General features: G+C 35.3%; 1 protein-coding gene across 4 annotated transcripts in view; it reads right to left on the reverse strand.

Annotated features, from left to right (window-relative positions):
- The window catches only part of TENM2 (teneurin transmembrane protein 2), a 1,213,529-nt gene that overhangs the window by 895,924 nt on the left and 297,968 nt on the right, over positions 1 to 19,637 (reverse strand). For 3 of the 4 annotated variants that reach the window (XM_023218891.3, XM_023218892.2, XM_023218890.2), the window contains one exon: positions 5,275 to 5,550. In XM_023218891.3, coding sequence (XP_023074659.2) covers positions 5,275 to 5,550 — 276 coding nt within the window. Of the gene's footprint in view, positions 1 to 2,158; positions 2,168 to 5,274; positions 5,551 to 19,637 lie in introns of all 4 variants that reach the window. The other variant, XM_023218893.2, reaches the window with a different exon arrangement.

Consider the following 19,637-nt stretch of genomic DNA (forward strand, 5'->3'; position numbering starts at 1 on the left):
TCCACCAAGCCCAATGTCTCCCCGAAGGCCTGGAGATTACACATGTAATAATCAGGCTGCCCTTGCCAAAAGGAAGGCTTAGTGCTTCATTTTATTTATTGTATTTATTGAATGGAGCTATTCCTTGATAGCCCCTGGGAGCATTAGCAAACATGAAAGAAACCACCAAAGGAAAGGAAAAAATATATAAATAACTAAAGACCATGCCACTAAAGTTTATAATCTGGAAAGTGCAATACTGAAATAAAGCACAGACTCCTACACTCCTCGAAGTACTCTGTTCTACTTTACAGTAATGTAAGAATTGCTTAATTTGCCAAAAACGTAAACCTCTAAAGTTTCATACAAGTCCATTTGCAGAATATCAATCCTTTCACTTCTAGCTTTCGTATCATGCCATGTGACAATGTGATATTCTTACATTTTGCCTCTGGTTATAAGTTATTATCAGCTGTGTTTGAGCATCGTAGTGATCATATGTTAAGACTCCCATTAATAAGCTTTTTAAAAATAAGTTTTCTCTATAGCCTCTGATACCTGGACTTTGAGGGAATTGAATTAGAAAAATGTAAAGGAGATCATTCTTTCATTTAGGAATGGAAAAGACAGAACCTATGATATTTTGTGTTTATGTCTTTCATTTTTTTAAAATCCATGATAATTCATTTCAGATTCTTCTTTATAATGGTATTCTTTTAAATGTACATGTATGTAAAATAAAGCTTAAAAACACAAATTGAAATCATTGTCATCCAAATGGCTTAAAAGTTTGTTCTGTTTTTTTTTTTTTTGGTATGTTTTTAAATTTTGTTTTGTTTTTAAGAAATTGAGGCAACAATTTGCTTTAGGTTCCATGGAAATTGGCTTCATAAAATGTGGCTGGAAAAGAAATCATCCCACATCAACATTAAGCATAGTCAAATATGAATGTATGCTTTTTGTAGCTACCTCTTTTACTACCCTTGCCATTGCCTTTTCACTTCCTTAAGAGCAAAATTATGGGCCTTTGGCTAGGTCTGGAGCTCATAGTAAGTTTTGATGTCTGTTACAGGCACTCTCTGTGATTTTACATGAGGGATTAGGGAGAAGAAATGGGTAGAGTGGGTTATAAAACACAGAGTTAATTTGAGCATGTAAGGGTAATAAGTGGGAGTAGAAATAGAATCCCACTTGCATGTTTAGTTTGTGTTTACTTAAGAAACGCTCCAGTGCTAGATTTATTGAGAAGCCGCTTTCTGGACAGAAAGGAGAAAAATTTAAGTAACTCACCGTGAATGACAAATGAATGCAACTTGGTTGGCAGTAACAATCTAAGGACATTGTTCCTGGTGCTAAGGAAAATCCTTCCTTCCCTCAGGCTTCATTCCTCACGTCTCAGATAACAAGCAGTGAGTACCTGGGTGTGTTGAAACTCTGCCGAGGAGACGGATACGCTACAGACCTTTTGCAAAAAGGACTCAATCTAATAGAATCTGTGTTCCACAAATACACTTTACATAAATCCATTATGTGCCCAGAGCCAGCTTGTTTTATAAATGCATTTTGTGAAATGCAATGGAATTAACCCAACATTTATATTTCAACCTCAAAGTACATTATGAGAATTGTAAATTTCCCAATTACAACAGATGAAAATGAACATTGTGCTTATTTACTTTGGGTGGACGTGGAGAGGGGTGGGGAAGAATAATTTTCTTAAAAGTTTAACTGACGCTGGATTTCATTTACTGCCATTTCTGGCTTGCTATTTCATACCAACTTAATTTTCTTTGTTTATTGTTCTTGTTTTGATTTGTTTTTCCCTTTCTGGATTTCCAATGAAATAACTGAAACTAGAATTTTGCTGGAAGAAAAAAAAAAAAAACTCAAGGATATTTTTAAGTCCCAAGGTGAAGAAATCACCTGAGGGAGTCAAGAGAACATAGACCAGATTTTTACAGTTTATGCTACTTTGCATCTTTAAGGAGGCAATTAGTTATTCTTGTGTATTAGTGACTGTCCCATTTTCTCCATAACTCAGATAATACAAATGGTCTTAGAGAGGACATATTTTAAGGGGGTCAATTATTACTGAACAAAAGTATGGATTCTAATTTAAGGTTACTAGGAAAGCCCTTTCTCTGGATGTCGTCAAATTTCACAGCAGCAAAAACTTGACCAGGCTGTTCTCAACTCTCATTGCCATTTCTAGCCAAATCATCATTGACTTTAAGATAGGATTAAAGAACCTGAAAAGATAACATGAATCTAAGAGTTTTATCTATTTGAAGTAACCCGATCCAAGCCAGCACAATGCTAATGTAGTGGCTAAATTAGTGAGTATAGTATGCAGCACTCTGGTATCTATACTACCAAAAAAAAAAAAAAGAAAAAGAAAGAAAGACAGGTTCACCTGTTTGATGGGACTGTCAAGTTATCCAATGGGTCATTTTTGTCACAGCAGCACATAGGAAGCACAATCAACATTGATCTAGGGAGAACTGTTGGCAAAGTTAGAGATCTTACTATATGACTGTGCAGACTGAACATACACTTCATATCACCAAAAAGGAAGTTGGTTTCTGAGTGCTGTCTTCACTCATTAACTATGCTTAGCAAAATCACAATTGGAATTTTTTAAGGGAGATTTTTAAATAAACGCAGTGAAAAATCCATGTATCCTAAAATCCCACCATGAAATGAAATGAAAACATATGGAATCCCACAGAAAAGATTCATTTTATGACCATGTATCTTTAAAACCTAAAATTAAATTGGAGAGCTTCTATCTCAAAGTACAGATTCCTGTTACTTCCTCTTCAAGAAAGGCATACCTAAAAGGTTATTGATTTGGTTCTGAAGGACACAGTGTTTATTATGGAGGAAGCCATCGCTGGGTACAAGTGTGAGAAATTAATGATGGCTTTGTAAGTGGCCATGCCGTGGTGTGGAACCAGTGGGGCAACTGTCAATCTATATGATAATACATTCCCAAACTTCATAAAATCAGTGATGGGAAAAAGCATTGATTTCTTTGTGAGCTAAACAGAACTCGTCAGAGAGAAAGAGCAAGAAGTTTACTGAAGTTAACACCTCTGCCTGCAGAGTTGCTCACACTTCAGTTTTTATTTACTTAAAGAGTTTATGATATGATGTGTAAAATTTCTTATTTTTATTTCTGGCCAAGAATGAGAACAGAAGACATATTATGTACCTCTTTTCAATATGTAAAATATTGAAAAAATGTTTTAAAAGTAAAAAGAAAGACATTCTACCAGTATGTTTTAAAATAACCATCTCTCATCTAATTTGAACTCTGACTTCAATACCTCCTTTGTGCCTTGCCAGCCACACTCACATACAGAGTTGCTTAGTGCTTCTAAGTACATTTTCTTTATGTAAATCTGACTGCATTGCAACTAGCACTACAGGAAATAATCAGGACACTGTATCTAAGGGTTTATTTCTTATCAGTATGCAGGGATTTATATAGACTCACAGAAAGTAAAAATTATTCAAATATGATGTTTTGAATAATACTGAAAAAAATGAAACTACTATTGGTCTACCAAATACATGATTAATTTCAGATTTTTTTCATCCATAATTCTTCTAGGTAAATTCATGGCAAGCATGTTTTGTGCCCTTGGCTTCACTGGAAACACCCCCTTATTAGATGAGTTTTTAAGATGCATATAACTTAAATGGGAGAAAGTGCAGGTCTATAAATATGTATAAACAACTCTGCATAGATGGTTCCCTCTATAGGTGTAAGAATACCAACTATGAGGGACTTGCTAAAATTCCTTGTTTAAAATGTGCCATAAATTCTTGGATAACAAGTGATTTTATTTATTAGGCCATCAAATTGCCTTCATTTAAATAGTATCTGACACACACAATGAAGTTGAAAAAGGACATCAGTAAATGGATTCAACGTACGCTTTTATGGAAACTTCTAAAAGTAATTTCCTATCAAATAAGCACCTCAGAGTGTCAAATGTGCCAAGTGTCAGAATTTTGTTAAAATTCAAAAGGAGTCAAGTGCAGATTTTTCCTTGAGAGTATACCTTGATTAGCTACATGAACGGAGGCATAAGTAAGACACATCCCCTTGTCCCCACTGTAGAATAAATTATTTCAAAATTAAACATAAATTTCAATGCAAAAAAGTGACATCTTTTTGAGTATGTGAGACTTACCCAGGAAATGATGTATTTTCAACAGTTTTGAGATTAAATGATATTTAGCTACGCTTTTGCATTCACAACAAGCTGTCCGCCTGCAAATTTCCTTTCTCTTTTTTAAATGAAAGGAAATATTTAAAGCTGCTCTGGCAGAAGTTTATAATATTTTATATAAACATTCTTAACTGATCTATTTGTAAACATTTTAATGGTAATGGTAATTCTTTTAGCAAACATGCAATCTATTCATCACAAACCACACAGCATTTGATGTTTTCTTCTTAAATCAGCTGTCACCTAATGCAGTTTATCTTTTTAAAAAATGTTTTTGACTAAACACACTTCGGAATTGCTCAGAAACCCACAAATAAGCACCTTATCTCTTCAATGACTTGCTTAGGCTTCTCTGTATTTACTGCTTAATGATCGGAAGGATTTAATTTTCAAAGTTTCATTAAACCCCACCTAGAAAGCTGATGGATAGGCAATAGTGATTTGTGACAGAAGATGCAGGAAACTATTAACCTACATAGGTGCCAAGGGGAAAAGTAAACATATAAAGAATTCTTTTTTTTTTTTTTTTTGAAGACAAGTCTCTTCCTATTTGTCATTATTAAGCTCCAGAGCATCTGTTCCAAGTTTGATCTTCAATACGGATATGAGGCATTGCCTTCTGGAAATGAAAGTCTAAGATAAGGTGAGATTCTTAAGAGATCTTCATGAAAAAAAATAACCCAGGTTTCCATTTACTGGGAAGGGGAAATCAATACAAAGACCTAGAAACTTGTGGAGAGAGGACATTTTCTAGGCATAGGTCATAGTTTATCAAGCTGCCTCTTTTGCAATGTAATTTACTTGCTAATAAGACCAACTGACTACACCTGAATGCTGTGTTATCATCAAAATGTGATTTTAAAATTCTCTTCTCATTTCTTGTGTGCTGGAGGGTTGCTGGTTTATTTCCCCCCAGCTCACACTGTGTAGACAAGGTCGACTTCAAAGAAAATGAATGGTTTTATGACGCCTCTTTCTTAAAAAACAAAAACATTCGAAGCCCCACGTGGTGCAGTGCACAGAACATAAAAAGGTATTTAAGAAGCGGGCCTACCGTTCTCATCATCTGATTTATTTTCGTTGTCAGAGTCAGTCAGGGTAAGGGCCGAGTTTTCACGACTGGACAGGCCGGAACTGCGCCTGGATTTTATCCCTCTCCCCCACAGTCTGATGGCGTGTTCTGGAGACATCCCTCCCTCGGTGTCGGAGTCGGCATCAGACCCTGTGCTAAGGGAGTAGCCCTGGTGAAGGATCCCCATGTCAGAGCAGTAGCCGCTTCGGTGTGGGGAGGGCTCACAGATGCCCAGTTCTGCAAGGGTGAAGTTGGTTCCTAGGGTGAGAGTGACAGAGAAGCTGATTAAAATTTGTGAGATGCTTTACAAAGTTAAAATTTATTCTTACAAAAAAGCAGACACTTTTCGCATCTGACAAATACATGAAATTCACCGTGGTGTACAGAAACAGATCTTGGACAAGAGTATTCAGGACAGTGGGATACCTTTGAAAAACAAAAGAAAGAAAGTAAACATCGATTATAGGACAGAACGCTAAGATTTTATTTCAGAGATTTTTAGGTATGCTGACACTATTGTCTAGGTAGCTCCATGTAGGTGAAAAAACTCTGAATGTATAATAGCTAATATACACCAAGTGCTTACTTGTGTACCTTTTATTTTGCAACTTTCATTTTATATTTTTTAAAGTTTTGCAACTTTATGAAGATGACAATATTATTGTAATCCTTATGTAGATGACGAAACTGGGGACCAGAGGATTTAAGGCATTTATCCAAGGTCAAGCATCTTGATGGTCTCAATACCTGGATCTGATCCCTATGCAGGGATCAAATTAAGGTTCATGTCTTACAGCCTTAACCCACTGATAAATATGAGTGGCAGCTAAAATACTTGGGTGCCCGTCCTAGCTTTCCACTGACAACAGTCTCATTTATGGCAATTCTCTTAACTCCACGAACCCCAATTTTCTCATTTGTGAAATCTGGGCATTAATCTCTTAAAATCTTCTCAAGGTGATTGTGTGCCTCATATGACAATATGTGCCAAACTAGTCATTTTTAATAAATGCTGTCATGCGTTGCTTAAAGAGAGGGATATGTTCTGAGCAATGTGTCCTTAGGTGATGTTTGCTCTGAGAACATCAGAGTGACTTACACAAACCTAGACAGTCTAGCCTATTACACACCTAGGCTTTGGTTTAGCCTACTGCTCTTACACTACAAACCTGCACCGCATCTTACTGAACTGAAAACTATAGGCAAAGTAACATAATGGCAAGTATTTTTTTGTATTTGAACATAGAAAAGACACACTAAAAATACAGTATTATAATCCTACGAGACCACTGTTGTATACATGGCCCATCACTGGCAGAAATGAAGTTATGTTAGGTATGTATATGTAATGTGTCACTGAAATCAGCAACCTAGAGACGAAGAGCGACTCCTTTGGTTTTTAAATGGTATCAAATAATCTCTCTTTGCTAACACAATTTAAAGCCACAAGTAGGCTTCACTTACGGAAACTGAATGTGTGCACATGAAGACCTATAGGGGTGAATTCATGATCTGACAGGAAGCAAAGAGAATAGGTTTTTATTGAACACGTTATCATGTTCTATAAACACGTGTGTTGTTAGGTGTCAGAAAATGGGCCAGGTACGTTTAGGCTTTATGCCACTTAAATACCATCATCGCTCAGCATTTTAGGTGTTGACATCACCTTTTTACAAGCAGGGGTTAAACACCATGTCCAAGGTCACACCTGGGCACACAGCAGATCCAGGGTTCACCTCTGTACCTGCAGACCCCCAGCCTGTGCTGCTTCCACAGTGTCAGCAGTCTCCAGCCAAAGCAAACCTGGCAACATTTTTGTGCAGTTTATTTATTTGTGCGCTTTACTATTTGGCTCCTTAAGAGATATTTTAAGGTTTCAATGCGAAATAGATAGAATCAAGTGGTCCACTCTACTTACTGATGTATAATGCTGATTTCTTTCGTCTTTAACCAATTTATGACAATGAAAAGCAAATGCAATGAACAAATGCACTTCTTTGCTAAGAGTGGAGAAAACCTCATAAATAACACCAAAGCCAGGAGTTTACTCACTCTATGTATATCTGTTACATTAAGGCCATTCCTTATCATTCATGTCTCTAAACTCTTGATGTAACTTGACACCCTGTGGTAGCCTACATACTCAATATCGTTTTTTACCTTTTATTTTACAAAGCATCAAACCACTGTTTAGTTCACATTAACCTTGTGGGACTTTAATTTGTAATAGACATATGTCTTTTTATTCTGAGTTTTTTTCTTGTCTTCACTGTACACTGAGCTTTCCCAGCCTAATTTAGTTGTGTAAATGGAATCAAGCCCAATTCTATACATAATTGTCTCTTCAGAATGAAACTTATTCATCGGAGAGTAAACCCAAGTGCAGATTCCTGTCAGCATGGGGTGATAACCCACTACCTGTGCAGTGAAGAGGGAAATCCTCTCTGCCATCAGCACAGTGCTAAGTGCTGCTGTTTATTCCCTGGGTAAGGTTTATCATGCTGTCTGAAATTCTCTGCCCAGCGTATTCAGTTCCAGTTTGCATCCTTGGTAATTAGGTACTGTCTCACAATTATATATTAAAATCTGTATTTCAGTCTCAGTAGCCTATGAGAATGAAGTTACTGAGTGTGTGTGTATATGTGTATACATAATATTGAAAGATCTTTCCGTTGTTGCTTTTCTCATCCTTAAGTCATTGAAAAAAAAGTCATTTTATAGTAATATTCCTCCATCTTGTCCTTAGAGATCAAATTCCTTCTGGAAAGAGTCATAAGATACGTTGCTTCATTTTCCCACAATAAATGAAAACCCAAACTAAAACACACATATTTTTATTCCACATGTGAGGATTTGTAGGTATACAATCCCATTTAAAATGGAGTGGGTGTGTAGTAAGACAACTTTTCACATAGCTTTCCCACATCTCATTATCTAGAACTACTTTCAAAGATCTCCTCGGGAAAGAAGAAACAGCTGTGTGAGGACGGGAGTCTCTGTGAAGAGCATCGCATGTGTTTTTTGGCCTGGGTTCCAGAGGTAACAGTGGGCCGAGGCCATGGGACCACATGGAATACACACAGTGTCCCTTCTTTAGTTAAATTTACTTGAGAAAAGAAATTGAAATCTTATTTTTATGAGAAAACAAACTTGAGATCTTCATGAATCAGGTAAGATTTGCATACATTTAAAAAGTAACCACAAATGTTAGAAAAGAAAAAGTGTACTTTAAGAGTTTCAACTTCAAGCTCATAGCCCCTGAGCCATAAAGGAGCAACATTATAAAGAAAATTGGAAGTTCTGTGCTGAATTTGCCAGGAAAAGGTAAATGAGTATGTTTACATTGGTATATATAGAAAGGAAGATTTTCCTATAAAATCAATATTGATTTTTTTAAAAAATTACCTTTTCATCTTCACCTTCCAACAGGATCATTCCTTGCCAATGCCACCATTTCCCCACAGTTCCTAGTTTGGTATCTTTCTAACCTCCACTAGCTCAAAGAATAGGACCCTCATTGAAAGTATTAATACCTGGGACAGGTTCTGGACCAAGCTTTTTCCAGGCATGCTGGCTTAACATATGAAGCTGGTGAGTCATATACTCAGGAGAAAGAAAAAAAAAATGGGTCTATCCAGTTATTAAATCATCCAACAAATATTTATTGTTCCTAGTGCTGCGCGAGGCATCAGGGATGTAACAGTGTGCATTATAAAAAATATAGTCCATGACATTTACAGTCTAATCAGGGAAAAAGGCATTAATCAAAGAATCACATAAACAAAGTGCAATCCATACAGTGATAAATATTACATAGGAAAAGAACAGGCCGGGCACGGTGGCTCACTTCCGTAATCCCAGCACTTTGGGAGGCCGAGGCAGGTGGATCACCTAAGGTCAAGACTTCCAGACCAGCCTGACCAACGTGGAGAAACCCCGTTTCTACTGAAAATACAAAATTAGCCGGGCGTGGTGGTGCATGCCTGTAATCCCAGCTACTTGGGAGGCTGAGGCAGGAGAATCACTTGAACCTGGGAGGCGGAGGTTGCAGTGAGCTGAGTTCACGCCATTGCACTCCAGCCTGAGCCTGGGCAACAAGAGTGAAACTCCGTCTCAAAAAAAAAAAAAAAAAAAAAAAACAGGGAGCCATGGAAGTCACCTAGTGGTCCAAGCCTCATGCCTTCACAACCTGTTCACCAGTTTTCCTCTAGTTTGGGGTGAACACTCCGAAGGACTGGGGATTTACTCCATTGAGAAGCTATCACACATACCTACTTCAGTTTGCTCATACCACACCCAGTTTTCCCAAACATTCCCCTATATGGATCGATTGATTTCCAACCATTGTTTTCCATGTATTTTATCTTACAGCAAGAAGCCCCGCACTCTAAACACACTTCTCAGAATGTAAATTAGTATGGAAGCATCTTTAATACTAGCTCAACTTACCATTTTGCACTTACTTTGCTCATTGATGGAAGACTGATTTTGCCCTAATTCATCTTGCACAATTAAGTCTTTAGTAAGCTCCGTGGCAGGTTTGAATGGAAGAGAGAAACTACTCCATGTGTGATTCTCCAAGCTAAGATTTCTAGTGGAAAGCCATGAACCCTTCATTTCTTCTTTACTATCTTTCAGAAAGATAACGAGGAGGCACAATATATCAGTATTCATGGAATACATATTTATTATTTATCTTCTGTCTGTCTCCAGTCTCCTGATAGCACTGATTAAAGTGCATATGGATGATGTGCCAATGCATTTTATTTCAGGGACGTGCTCTATGGCTGTTGCCAGTAACTCACCCAGTGTGGCCCCAGAGTACATTATCAAGGCCAGAATCAATATTTTTATAGATAAATGATTACATGCAATCTATAATATTTACATAAAGCAATTTTAGTGTAATTTAAGGTTGGGAAAGAATGTTAACATCTAAAAACTGTTCAGTGATCAAAAGAGGGGAACACAAGTCTGAAAATAATTCTCTTGATAAATATCTTGGACCCTAAATTGTCTTTTCTTGATCGTAACCACATTGTATAATCCAGATCCTCTCCATGCCTTTTTTAGAGAGAAATTTCGCAACAGAATTCAAGAGTCATCCTTTCACCCACTAATTCTATTTGGGATGCAATTTTAAGGAGATATATGTATGTGCATTGTGATTATGGTTTTATTTTCTAAGTTTTTACCAACTTTGAAATAACCTTTAACTAGGAAAAGCACATATGTAGTTAAGTCAGAATTATCATGTCATGGTAATACCAGGATATACAAATAGCACTGAAAATGTCAGCATTGGAACAGATTTTTCTACTACAAGGGCAAGAAGATAAAAGTTAACTGTAGTAAAGTGAGAATGCAATACAGAAAACTCTCATTGTCTATATGTTTGTAATGCAGGTACCCTGAATTTAAGAGAAGAAACTATACAGAGAAATAACATCGTAATAACACGAAAATAGTCACGAATGACCACTTATAAAATTAATCCTCACCTATCCCTGACCACTTTCTCCTAGTATCTCTTCTTGTATTAACTACCATATCAATGTGTAAGTAAGTAATTTCTTACTGAGAGCAGAAAGTAATATGGTGCCAATCTGTAATTAGATTGCAAAGCTTGGGAAGTTGCAGATTTCCATGAAGTCAAGAAAAAGTATGCAAAAAAAATAAATTTAGTTCACAAAAAGGTCACAGAATAACCAAAATCTAACAGAATTAAGCCAGTTAACAAGAGAAGATAGAAATAGTGTGGTCACGATGATGGGAACTTCAAAATCTGATTTGACAGACATCTGGTTCTGGACCAAGATTTATTGTTCCCTTTCTCTACTTTTCCCACTAAGTACAGCTAAAAACCCTGGACATTACATACAAAAACCACATAAGCAGTTTCTGAAAAATGAGAGGGAAGGAGGTAGATTAAACAGGGTCCTGGAGCCTCAGGAACTACAAGGTGGCGAGTTCCCTGGGATTTATTTTTGCCTCATGTGTTCCAAACCTGGTGCTAGAGAAACCTGCAAATTGGAAATGGCAGTGGACAAAACAAGCCCCCAAAACAGCCTGCTATAGCAAGGAGCCCCATCCCTACACTTCTACAAACACACCAGGGTAAAATTTTAAAAGACCAAATGTTGTCCGTGGAGACCAGCGCAGGGATCCTGGACTTTTATCCCCAGCCCTCCCTCTCCTTGCTGAGGGCAGAGAAGGGTAAATTAAATCTAATTTCACCAACACAATCAGAAGAGGAGTTGTGGGGAATGGTAAGGAGGTAACTGTCTCCCTCTCAATGAGGTTGTCATCCGCAGAGGCCTGGGGTGGGGGGCGGGGAGGGTTCTAAAAACCCAACTCTGCCCTGCAGCAATGAAGCAGCACTCTTTCATTGCACCGTCTTCCCCACCTTATCAGAATACACACAGTGGATGGACCTTTATATTCACCTGGTAGTCAAGACACAGTATCCCACTATTTCCATTGGCTCAGTGTCAGAAGAGGCTTACTGTAACAGAAGATTTAAATATGATCCAGGGTTTCATAATGTAATATTTCAATTGGCCAGGATATAGTAAAAAAATCACTGGTCATACCACGTACCAAGAAAATCTCAACTTGAATGAGCAATGATAATTATTTAAATAAAAGGTTAATGAGAAGCCCTTAGGAAAATTAATGAACTCATCAAATATTTTTTGGAAAAAATGACTCTCTATGATCCTGCTGCAAAATGCAAGCCTAAAGGGAAAGATATAATGTGGTACAATGAAACAATTTTGCTGTAATATGAATATGTATGCCCCACCCCCAAACTGTTATTCTTTATCATTTTGAAAAAAATATGTATCATTCAAATAGTGAATAATATTAAATTTAAACTGAACTGTGCAAAATATGCATAGCTCTAATAGTAAATAAAAGTAAACATAAACTGAAATATAGTTTTGATAATTAGGTTTATTGTTTTCAAGATACAGTTGCAACAAATTATTTTTACTATTTAATTTGAAATATTCATTCTTTTGAACATTGATTCCTTTTTTAAGTGGGCTTTTTCTAAAATCATTCATCCTAAAACAAAGAGAATCCCTTGTAAACAAACACAGGTCACTTTTCTTGTGCAAATGTTAGAGCGTACATTTTAAAGTCAAGAATGAATATGGAGTCCATTTTTTTCTAGCAGATATTTAAGAAAAAGATAGAAATTATAATGTTATAGTACTTTTTATCAAAGAAATTGAAGCAATTTGACATGATGCCTTCAGCTTTTGCCCATAGAATGTCAAGCAAACTGTAGCAGTTATTAGTGATAAAATATAATTTTATTTCTGTTTGACAAATCAAAATGAAATGCCAAATTGTTATCTCACATTTAGTTTAAATATGCTATATTTAAATGTTGAGCAATTATAGATATGTGTGAGCCATACAAAATAATCAGTTTAAAACCATTATCAACATTATCTAAAATATTTTTATACAAATATAAAAGCCTACATATTTACATATCCACTGATCACCACTTTGGAAGGCACCGAAGGAACTATTTATGAATACTAATGTTTTATGCTTGTATATCCTGAAAGTCTTCACATAAACTGTCTTTTAATGCCCTTTTAAAGTTCATCTGTTTTTACATATTTAGATATTTTCCCAATGTTGATAAAACTGTTCACCCAAAATCCTCTGGCTTAAAACAACAGAGCATGTGTACATGCATTATTATTCATAAAAGTTTAAGTCAAATATTTGTATTTCAAAAGTGTACTTTAAGAATTACATTTTTTAATGTATGAAACCTAAGAGACTGATATTTTCATGTTTGTAAACTTTTAGATTAATTATTTTAATCTATATAAATGTCTTCTGATGTGTCCAAACATTTACAATTTGTGACTAGAACCATTCCAACATGAATAAACACATTCTAAATCAAGGAAACACCAAGATGGCTAGTGAAGACAGAGACTTTCCAGTATCCTAGGTTTTTCTGTAAGCTTATAATTTTCAAAGAGAAAGACGAAGGTGGCATTCTCCTCCGGTGTGGTGGCATTTTCCCATTCCAATCTGAACAACGCCCATTTTGGAAAACCCAAAATTAGCCACAACACAAAGGTTCTGCTGAAAAACTGGCAGTTCATAATGAATAATGAAATGTCCAGGAGCTTGGCTAGTTGGAGATGGTTTTCTGCTGATGAAAATTCTAACAAGATTAAAAATCAATTTCAGTATTAAAAACTATACTAACCAGTTATCCCATGTGAGAACATTACAAACATGTACATTCACCTGACTATATGAGACTCTGCCTCCCTAAACAATTATTTTCATCAGAGAGAGAGAGGGAAAGAGGACAGTAGTGAGTTAGCTGCAAGGCTACTAGATTAGTTTACATTTACCAGGGCTTCAAAATGTGTCAAGCACTGTCCTAAATGCTTTTATATAGTTTTCCCTTTTAATTAAAAAAGCAGCCCCACAAAACAGTCACCATATAGCCTAAGGTTAAGAAAAAAAGGAGTTAGATTGTCTGTTTTAAAAATACTTGTTGACCAGATAGTCTTAGAATTAATTACTTCTGCTGACTTCATTTATTCATTTATAAAATGGACAGAAAAACAGCACCTACCTTCACAGGGTGGAGGAGGGTACTGAATGACAAAAAGCAGCAGAAAATGCTTAGATTGTTGCCTGCATCAGAATAACCACAAAACAAATCTAGCTATTATGATGATCATCAGTCTACAGAGGAAGAAACTTGCTTTATTTCTTTATATAAAATTATTACTATTTTCTATTTTGTCGTGAGTTGATTTAGAAAATTTAGGAACAATAAATTTTCCAGGAATGTGCCCATTTCATTTATAATTTCAAATAGGTTAACATAAATACAATAGGTTATCCATGTATTGTTTAGGCTTATTAAAAATTTCTGCTGGATTTGTAGAATACTGTCTTTATTTTCATTCCTCAGAATATTTATTTGTGCCTTCTTTTTTTTAACTGAATTGGTTTCACCAGTAATAGTCTTTTTCTTTCAAAAGAACAAAATTTCTGCTTTTCTGACTCTATCTACTGTCTGTATATGTTTTTTAGTTTATTAATTTCTACCCTTATGCATACAAATTATTTCTGTCTTTGAGTTCATTCATTTGTTATTTTCTATACCTTCAAAATTTGATCCTTTATGTCTTTAATGTTCAGCCATTCTTCATTATAAACATTTCATGCTATACATTTTACACATTGCTACTAATTTTCTGTTGGCGTGTCCTGTCTATAATTGTAAGACATATATTGAAATTTCTTACTGTGATGGGTGTTTCTCACTACTGTTTTATCAATGTTTGCTCTATGTCTATTTAAGGTTATTTTATAGGTATATATTATAAGTTTAGCATTATAGCTTTCTGATGGATTGAACATTTATCATCAATATATGGTGATCCTAATAAAGACTTTTGAGGTAATATATGCTTTCTAATATTAATTGTGCTTTACAGGGAATTTGTCCATTTCATCAAACATTTATGACTTTTTAAATATGTGTAAATCTATAACTATTCTTTCTTTCATTTTTGATATGAGGGATCCTTTCTTTTTAAATTGATCATTCTTACTGGAGTTTTATTTTGTCGATCTTTCAAACAGCTGTTGGCTTTAATTTATTGTATTGTTTATTTTCCATTTTCCTATTTTCTGCTCTTATCTTGCTTATTTATTTATTTCTACTTAATTTGAGTTTTGTTTTCTCATCCTTCTCTAGGTTCTTGAGGTAGGATGGTAGATCACTGATTTGAAATATTTTCTTTATTTCTTAAGTAATTATGCAAATCTATAATATTTTCCTCTTTATCTGTACCCCCCAAATTTGAATGTATTGTACATGCAAATCATTCAAAATTTTAAAATTTCTCATCTACTTATTTGACCCATAGGTTACTTAGAAGGGTGTAATTTTATTTCCAAATATCTGGGACTTGTCTGATTGATACTGATTTCTAAATTACATCCTTGGTAGACAGAAAACAAACTCTCCAGGATTTCCATCTTGAAACTTATTGAGACTTATTTTATAGCCCAACATATAGAATATATTGCAGAATTTTCCCTTGAAAAATAATGTGATTCTAGAATTCTTGTGTGTAGTGTCCTATAAATGCCTAATAGGTCAAAGTGGTTGACAACATTTTGCAAATACTCTATATCCTATATTTTTGTCTAGATATTTTTTTCAGTTACTGAGAAAAGAGTTAAATCTGTAGTTTTGTTTTTTTCTCTTTCCCCCTTTTTTTTTTTTTTTAAATTTTGCTTTGTCTTGTATTCCTTCTCTTTCTTGCTGTAAAACTGTTATTAGGCATGTAGACTTTTTATCTCTAGAATAAATTGACCCTTTTATCAATTTGAAATGTTCATCTTTTTCTCTTGTAATTCTTGTGATCTTAAAGTCTATTTTGCCTTATATAAAGCAGTCAAGCCAGCTTTCATATTTTTATTGTAAACAATAAACGTGTGATTCATCTATTTCCATTTATTCACTTTCAACTTTTCTGTTGTCTTTACATTTCACATATGCCTTTTGTAGACAGCATATAATTAGGCCTTGTTATTTAAGTAATCTGACAATCTCTATCTTTTAATTGGTACAATAGTCAATTTATATTTAATGTAATTACTGATATGATTGGATTTAGGTTTATTTGTTTTCCTGTTTGTGCTCCCTGTATTTTCCTCCCGCTGTGTTTCTTTGCCTAATTTGTTGTGAGTTAATAAATTACTTAAAATTTTCATTTAAATTTTGTCTAGGGTTTTTGTCTATCTTTTCACATTTTTTTATTGGTGCTCTAGGGACTACAATATGTATGTTGTACCAGTCTATTTAGAGTTCTAATCTTACTTGATATATTTTGTGCCTCTATTTCTGTAAATTCATGATTTTTTAATATAAAAAAGTTTCAGTCATTGCCTCTTTTACATATTTATTCACTTCCATACTCTATTCTTTTCACCAACTAAACTCAGTTGATCTTATGCTACCCTTTTTCTCTCTAAATGCCTCTGTTGTATTTTTATCTCTTTTCTCTCTGTGCAGTCTGTTGCTAATTTCTTATCATTATTTTTCCAGTTATGTCTATGTATTTCTTTAATTGTGCTTGAACTCACATTCACTGTTATGTTCTAAACTTTTTTAAATTTCAACAATTTGTATTTCATTTATAAAATTGATATTGCTTTTCAATTGTTTAGTTTTTCTATTATACATAGTTAATAGTATGTATATGATAAATTCTAATGTTTTCAAACTTTAAAGGTCAAGATCAATTATTTATGGACTTGCTCACACTTAACTATAAAGGTTTGTTTTCTTACATACGTAATTATATTAAATTTTAGATATGTTGGTTTATTTCAATTTTCAAAAATCACACAGGCTAAACTGGGATTCTTGCCTGCTAAAAATTTGTATTTGATTCTACACAGGCAATGTGCATGTGGTAGGGTTAAACACACACCTCTTTTTAGGTTTCCTGGCTTACTACAGAAATCTCAGTTTCATGTCCTTGTTGCTCTAAGCCTCAGGTCATTTCTCCATTGCAGTTCTGGTACCAGTCTTTGCTCACAATGAAAACCTACAGTGGGCTTACAATTCAATGCTCAGATTTCTGACTTTTGCTTATTTTTATTTATTCTTCTATCTTTTTTTTTTTTTTTAATCTGACTGGATAGAGAGTTCTCTTAATTGCTGTGAGGACTATTTTTGTTGCTGTTTTTCTGATCAAGCTATTTAATACTCCTGTTTCCATTTTCTCACCTGCAAAATGAGGGAATAATGGTACTTGCCTCTTACGGTCACATATAATAAATATGTGTGTAGGTGTGTGTAACACACACACACACACCAACAAGTTGATCAGTATGAGCTATTATTATTTTACTATCATTATTATTTTACTATTAACAGTAAATGTAAAACTACAAAATGATAGGCAATGAAATGGGATTCTATTTTCAGCTTATTCTGTAACAACGTAAATAAAATGCAGTTTCTAGTTAAACTGCATGTATATAGATATATTTAATGTTTACTCCATTAAGTAATGCAATATCTTACTTTCCCATAAAAATACAAAAAAAAATGATATATCAGTAGAGACGCTGCTAACATTACTGAAATTAACCAAAAGGCACATGACATTTGCATTTTCAGCACTCACCAGCGTGCCTATTTCCATCAGGTACTTGATGTTTTGAAAACACTTTGACTTTCCTATCACAGAAGAATTATTCTAGATCTCAAGAGTTAATTAACTCATCTTCAGTCTGACATCTAGCGAGATGGATAGATCACAGTCTATCAGCAGGTGAATATATGTGTAGCAGATACTTTGCCTCAGTAAGTAATCATACCATATATTAGACCACAAATATTTGAGGGGAAATGTTAATGATATACTCTTGTTTGTAAAACAATTCTTTTAAATCAACTGCTTCATCACCAATTACAGTTAGGATGTAGATACTCGTCTAAAACCATAATAAGCCTCCAGCCATGGAGCTTATAAAAAATGGCCAGATCATAGCTTCCTAGTGCCTGTTAGCATCCATTAAACAGGGAGAGGATAATTGAAACTGAGTCAAGAGTTTTCCTTTACTTCCTTTCCCACCTTGCTTCCTGTTTTCCAAACACATGTCGTAGGTTACAAATACATGTAAAGCCTTAATTACACTTAGCATCTGGCAGCTGTTGACTTACAGAGAGTTGTTGAGTCACACACAGCCAAAGTCAAAAAGGAGTTCAAGAATAGAAGGCAGAAGCTGGCTCAATAAGGTTAAAAAAAATTCTTATGTCATCACAGCTGAAATACTACACCATCAGCACTTGTTATATACATGGTGTGAGTGATACTATAAGTAATCAGTTTCAGCAATGCCAGAGACTAATTCTCCACTAAAATACATCATTCCCAATGTGGTTAGAGCTATAAACCAAAGGACCTTACAACCATTACTATCAACACTTGATGGATGTATTCACATATAATAGAGACAACAGCTTCATGAGGATTTCAGCATATCCAGAGGCATCGAGTTATGATGTTTTTAAAAAGATCTTCACACTGTCCACTGAAAACCGTTGACAGAGTTAAATGTGCTAAATAACATTGTTCATATACTGCTTGTTACAAAACATGTCTAGATGAAAAAAGTCTCCTGAAAAAGTGACAAAAGGAGCTCAAGGCCTTTAACTCTGGCCATCATTTGCCACACAATGGCAATTTTAGGAATAGAGAATTATTAGAAATAATAGTGTTGGTCTTAAGAGGGATAGATATCAAATTACAAATGTCCAGCTATAAAAACACAATAAGAAAGATATAATGAGTGCTATATGTTGTTTATAGACACATACATAGCAAAGAGATAAGTTTGCACTGGAAAAATACACATCAAATTCTTTTTTTTTTTTTTTTTTTTTTTGAGACGGAGTCTTGCTCTGTCACCCGGGCTGGAGTGCAGTGGCCGGATCTCAGCTCACTGCAAGCTCTGCCTCCCGGGTTTATGCCATTCTCCTGCCTCAGCCTCCGGAGTAGCTGGGACTACAGGCGCCCGCCACCTCGCCCGGCTAGTTTTTTGTATTTTTAGTAGAGACGGGGTTTCACCGTGTTAGCCAGGATGGTCTCGATCTCCTGACCTCGTGATCCGCCCATCTCGGCCTCCCAAAGTGCTGGGATTACAGGCTTGAGCCACCGCGCCCGGCCCCCACATCAAATTCTTAATCGCAATTATTTCTGGAGATGGAGGGAGAAGAATGCAATTAGGAAAAAAAAAAGAGGATTTGAGGCAAATTTGACAAAATATTGACACTCGTTAATTACAAGTGATGCTCATTGCTTGCTTTCTTCTCTGTACTTTTCTATGACTTTCTTTAAAAAAAAATTTAAATTAAAAAAATAAAAACCTTGGAAAAGTCTATCTTTTTTTTTTTTTTTTTTATTATACTTTAAGTTCTAGGGTACATGTGCACAACGTGCAGGTTACATATGTATACATGTGCCATGTTGGTGTGCTGCACCCATCGACTCGTCAGCACCCATCAATTCATCATTTATATCAGGTATAACTCCCCAATGCAATCCCTCCCCCCTCCCCCCTCCCCATGATAGGCCCCAGTGTGTGATGTTCCCCTTCCCGAGTCCAAGTGAGCTCATTGTTCAGTTCCCACCTATGAGTGAGAACATGCGGTGTTTGGTTTTCTCTTCTTGTGATAATTTGCTAAGAATGATGGTTTCCAGCTGCATCCATGTCCCTACAAAGGACGCAAACTCATCCTTTTTTATGGCTGCATA

The sequence above is a fragment of the Piliocolobus tephrosceles genome, chromosome 4 (genome assembly GCF_002776525.5).
Source record: "Piliocolobus tephrosceles isolate RC106 chromosome 4, ASM277652v3, whole genome shotgun sequence".
NCBI classification, from domain to species: Eukaryota; Metazoa; Chordata; class Mammalia; order Primates; family Cercopithecidae; genus Piliocolobus; species Piliocolobus tephrosceles.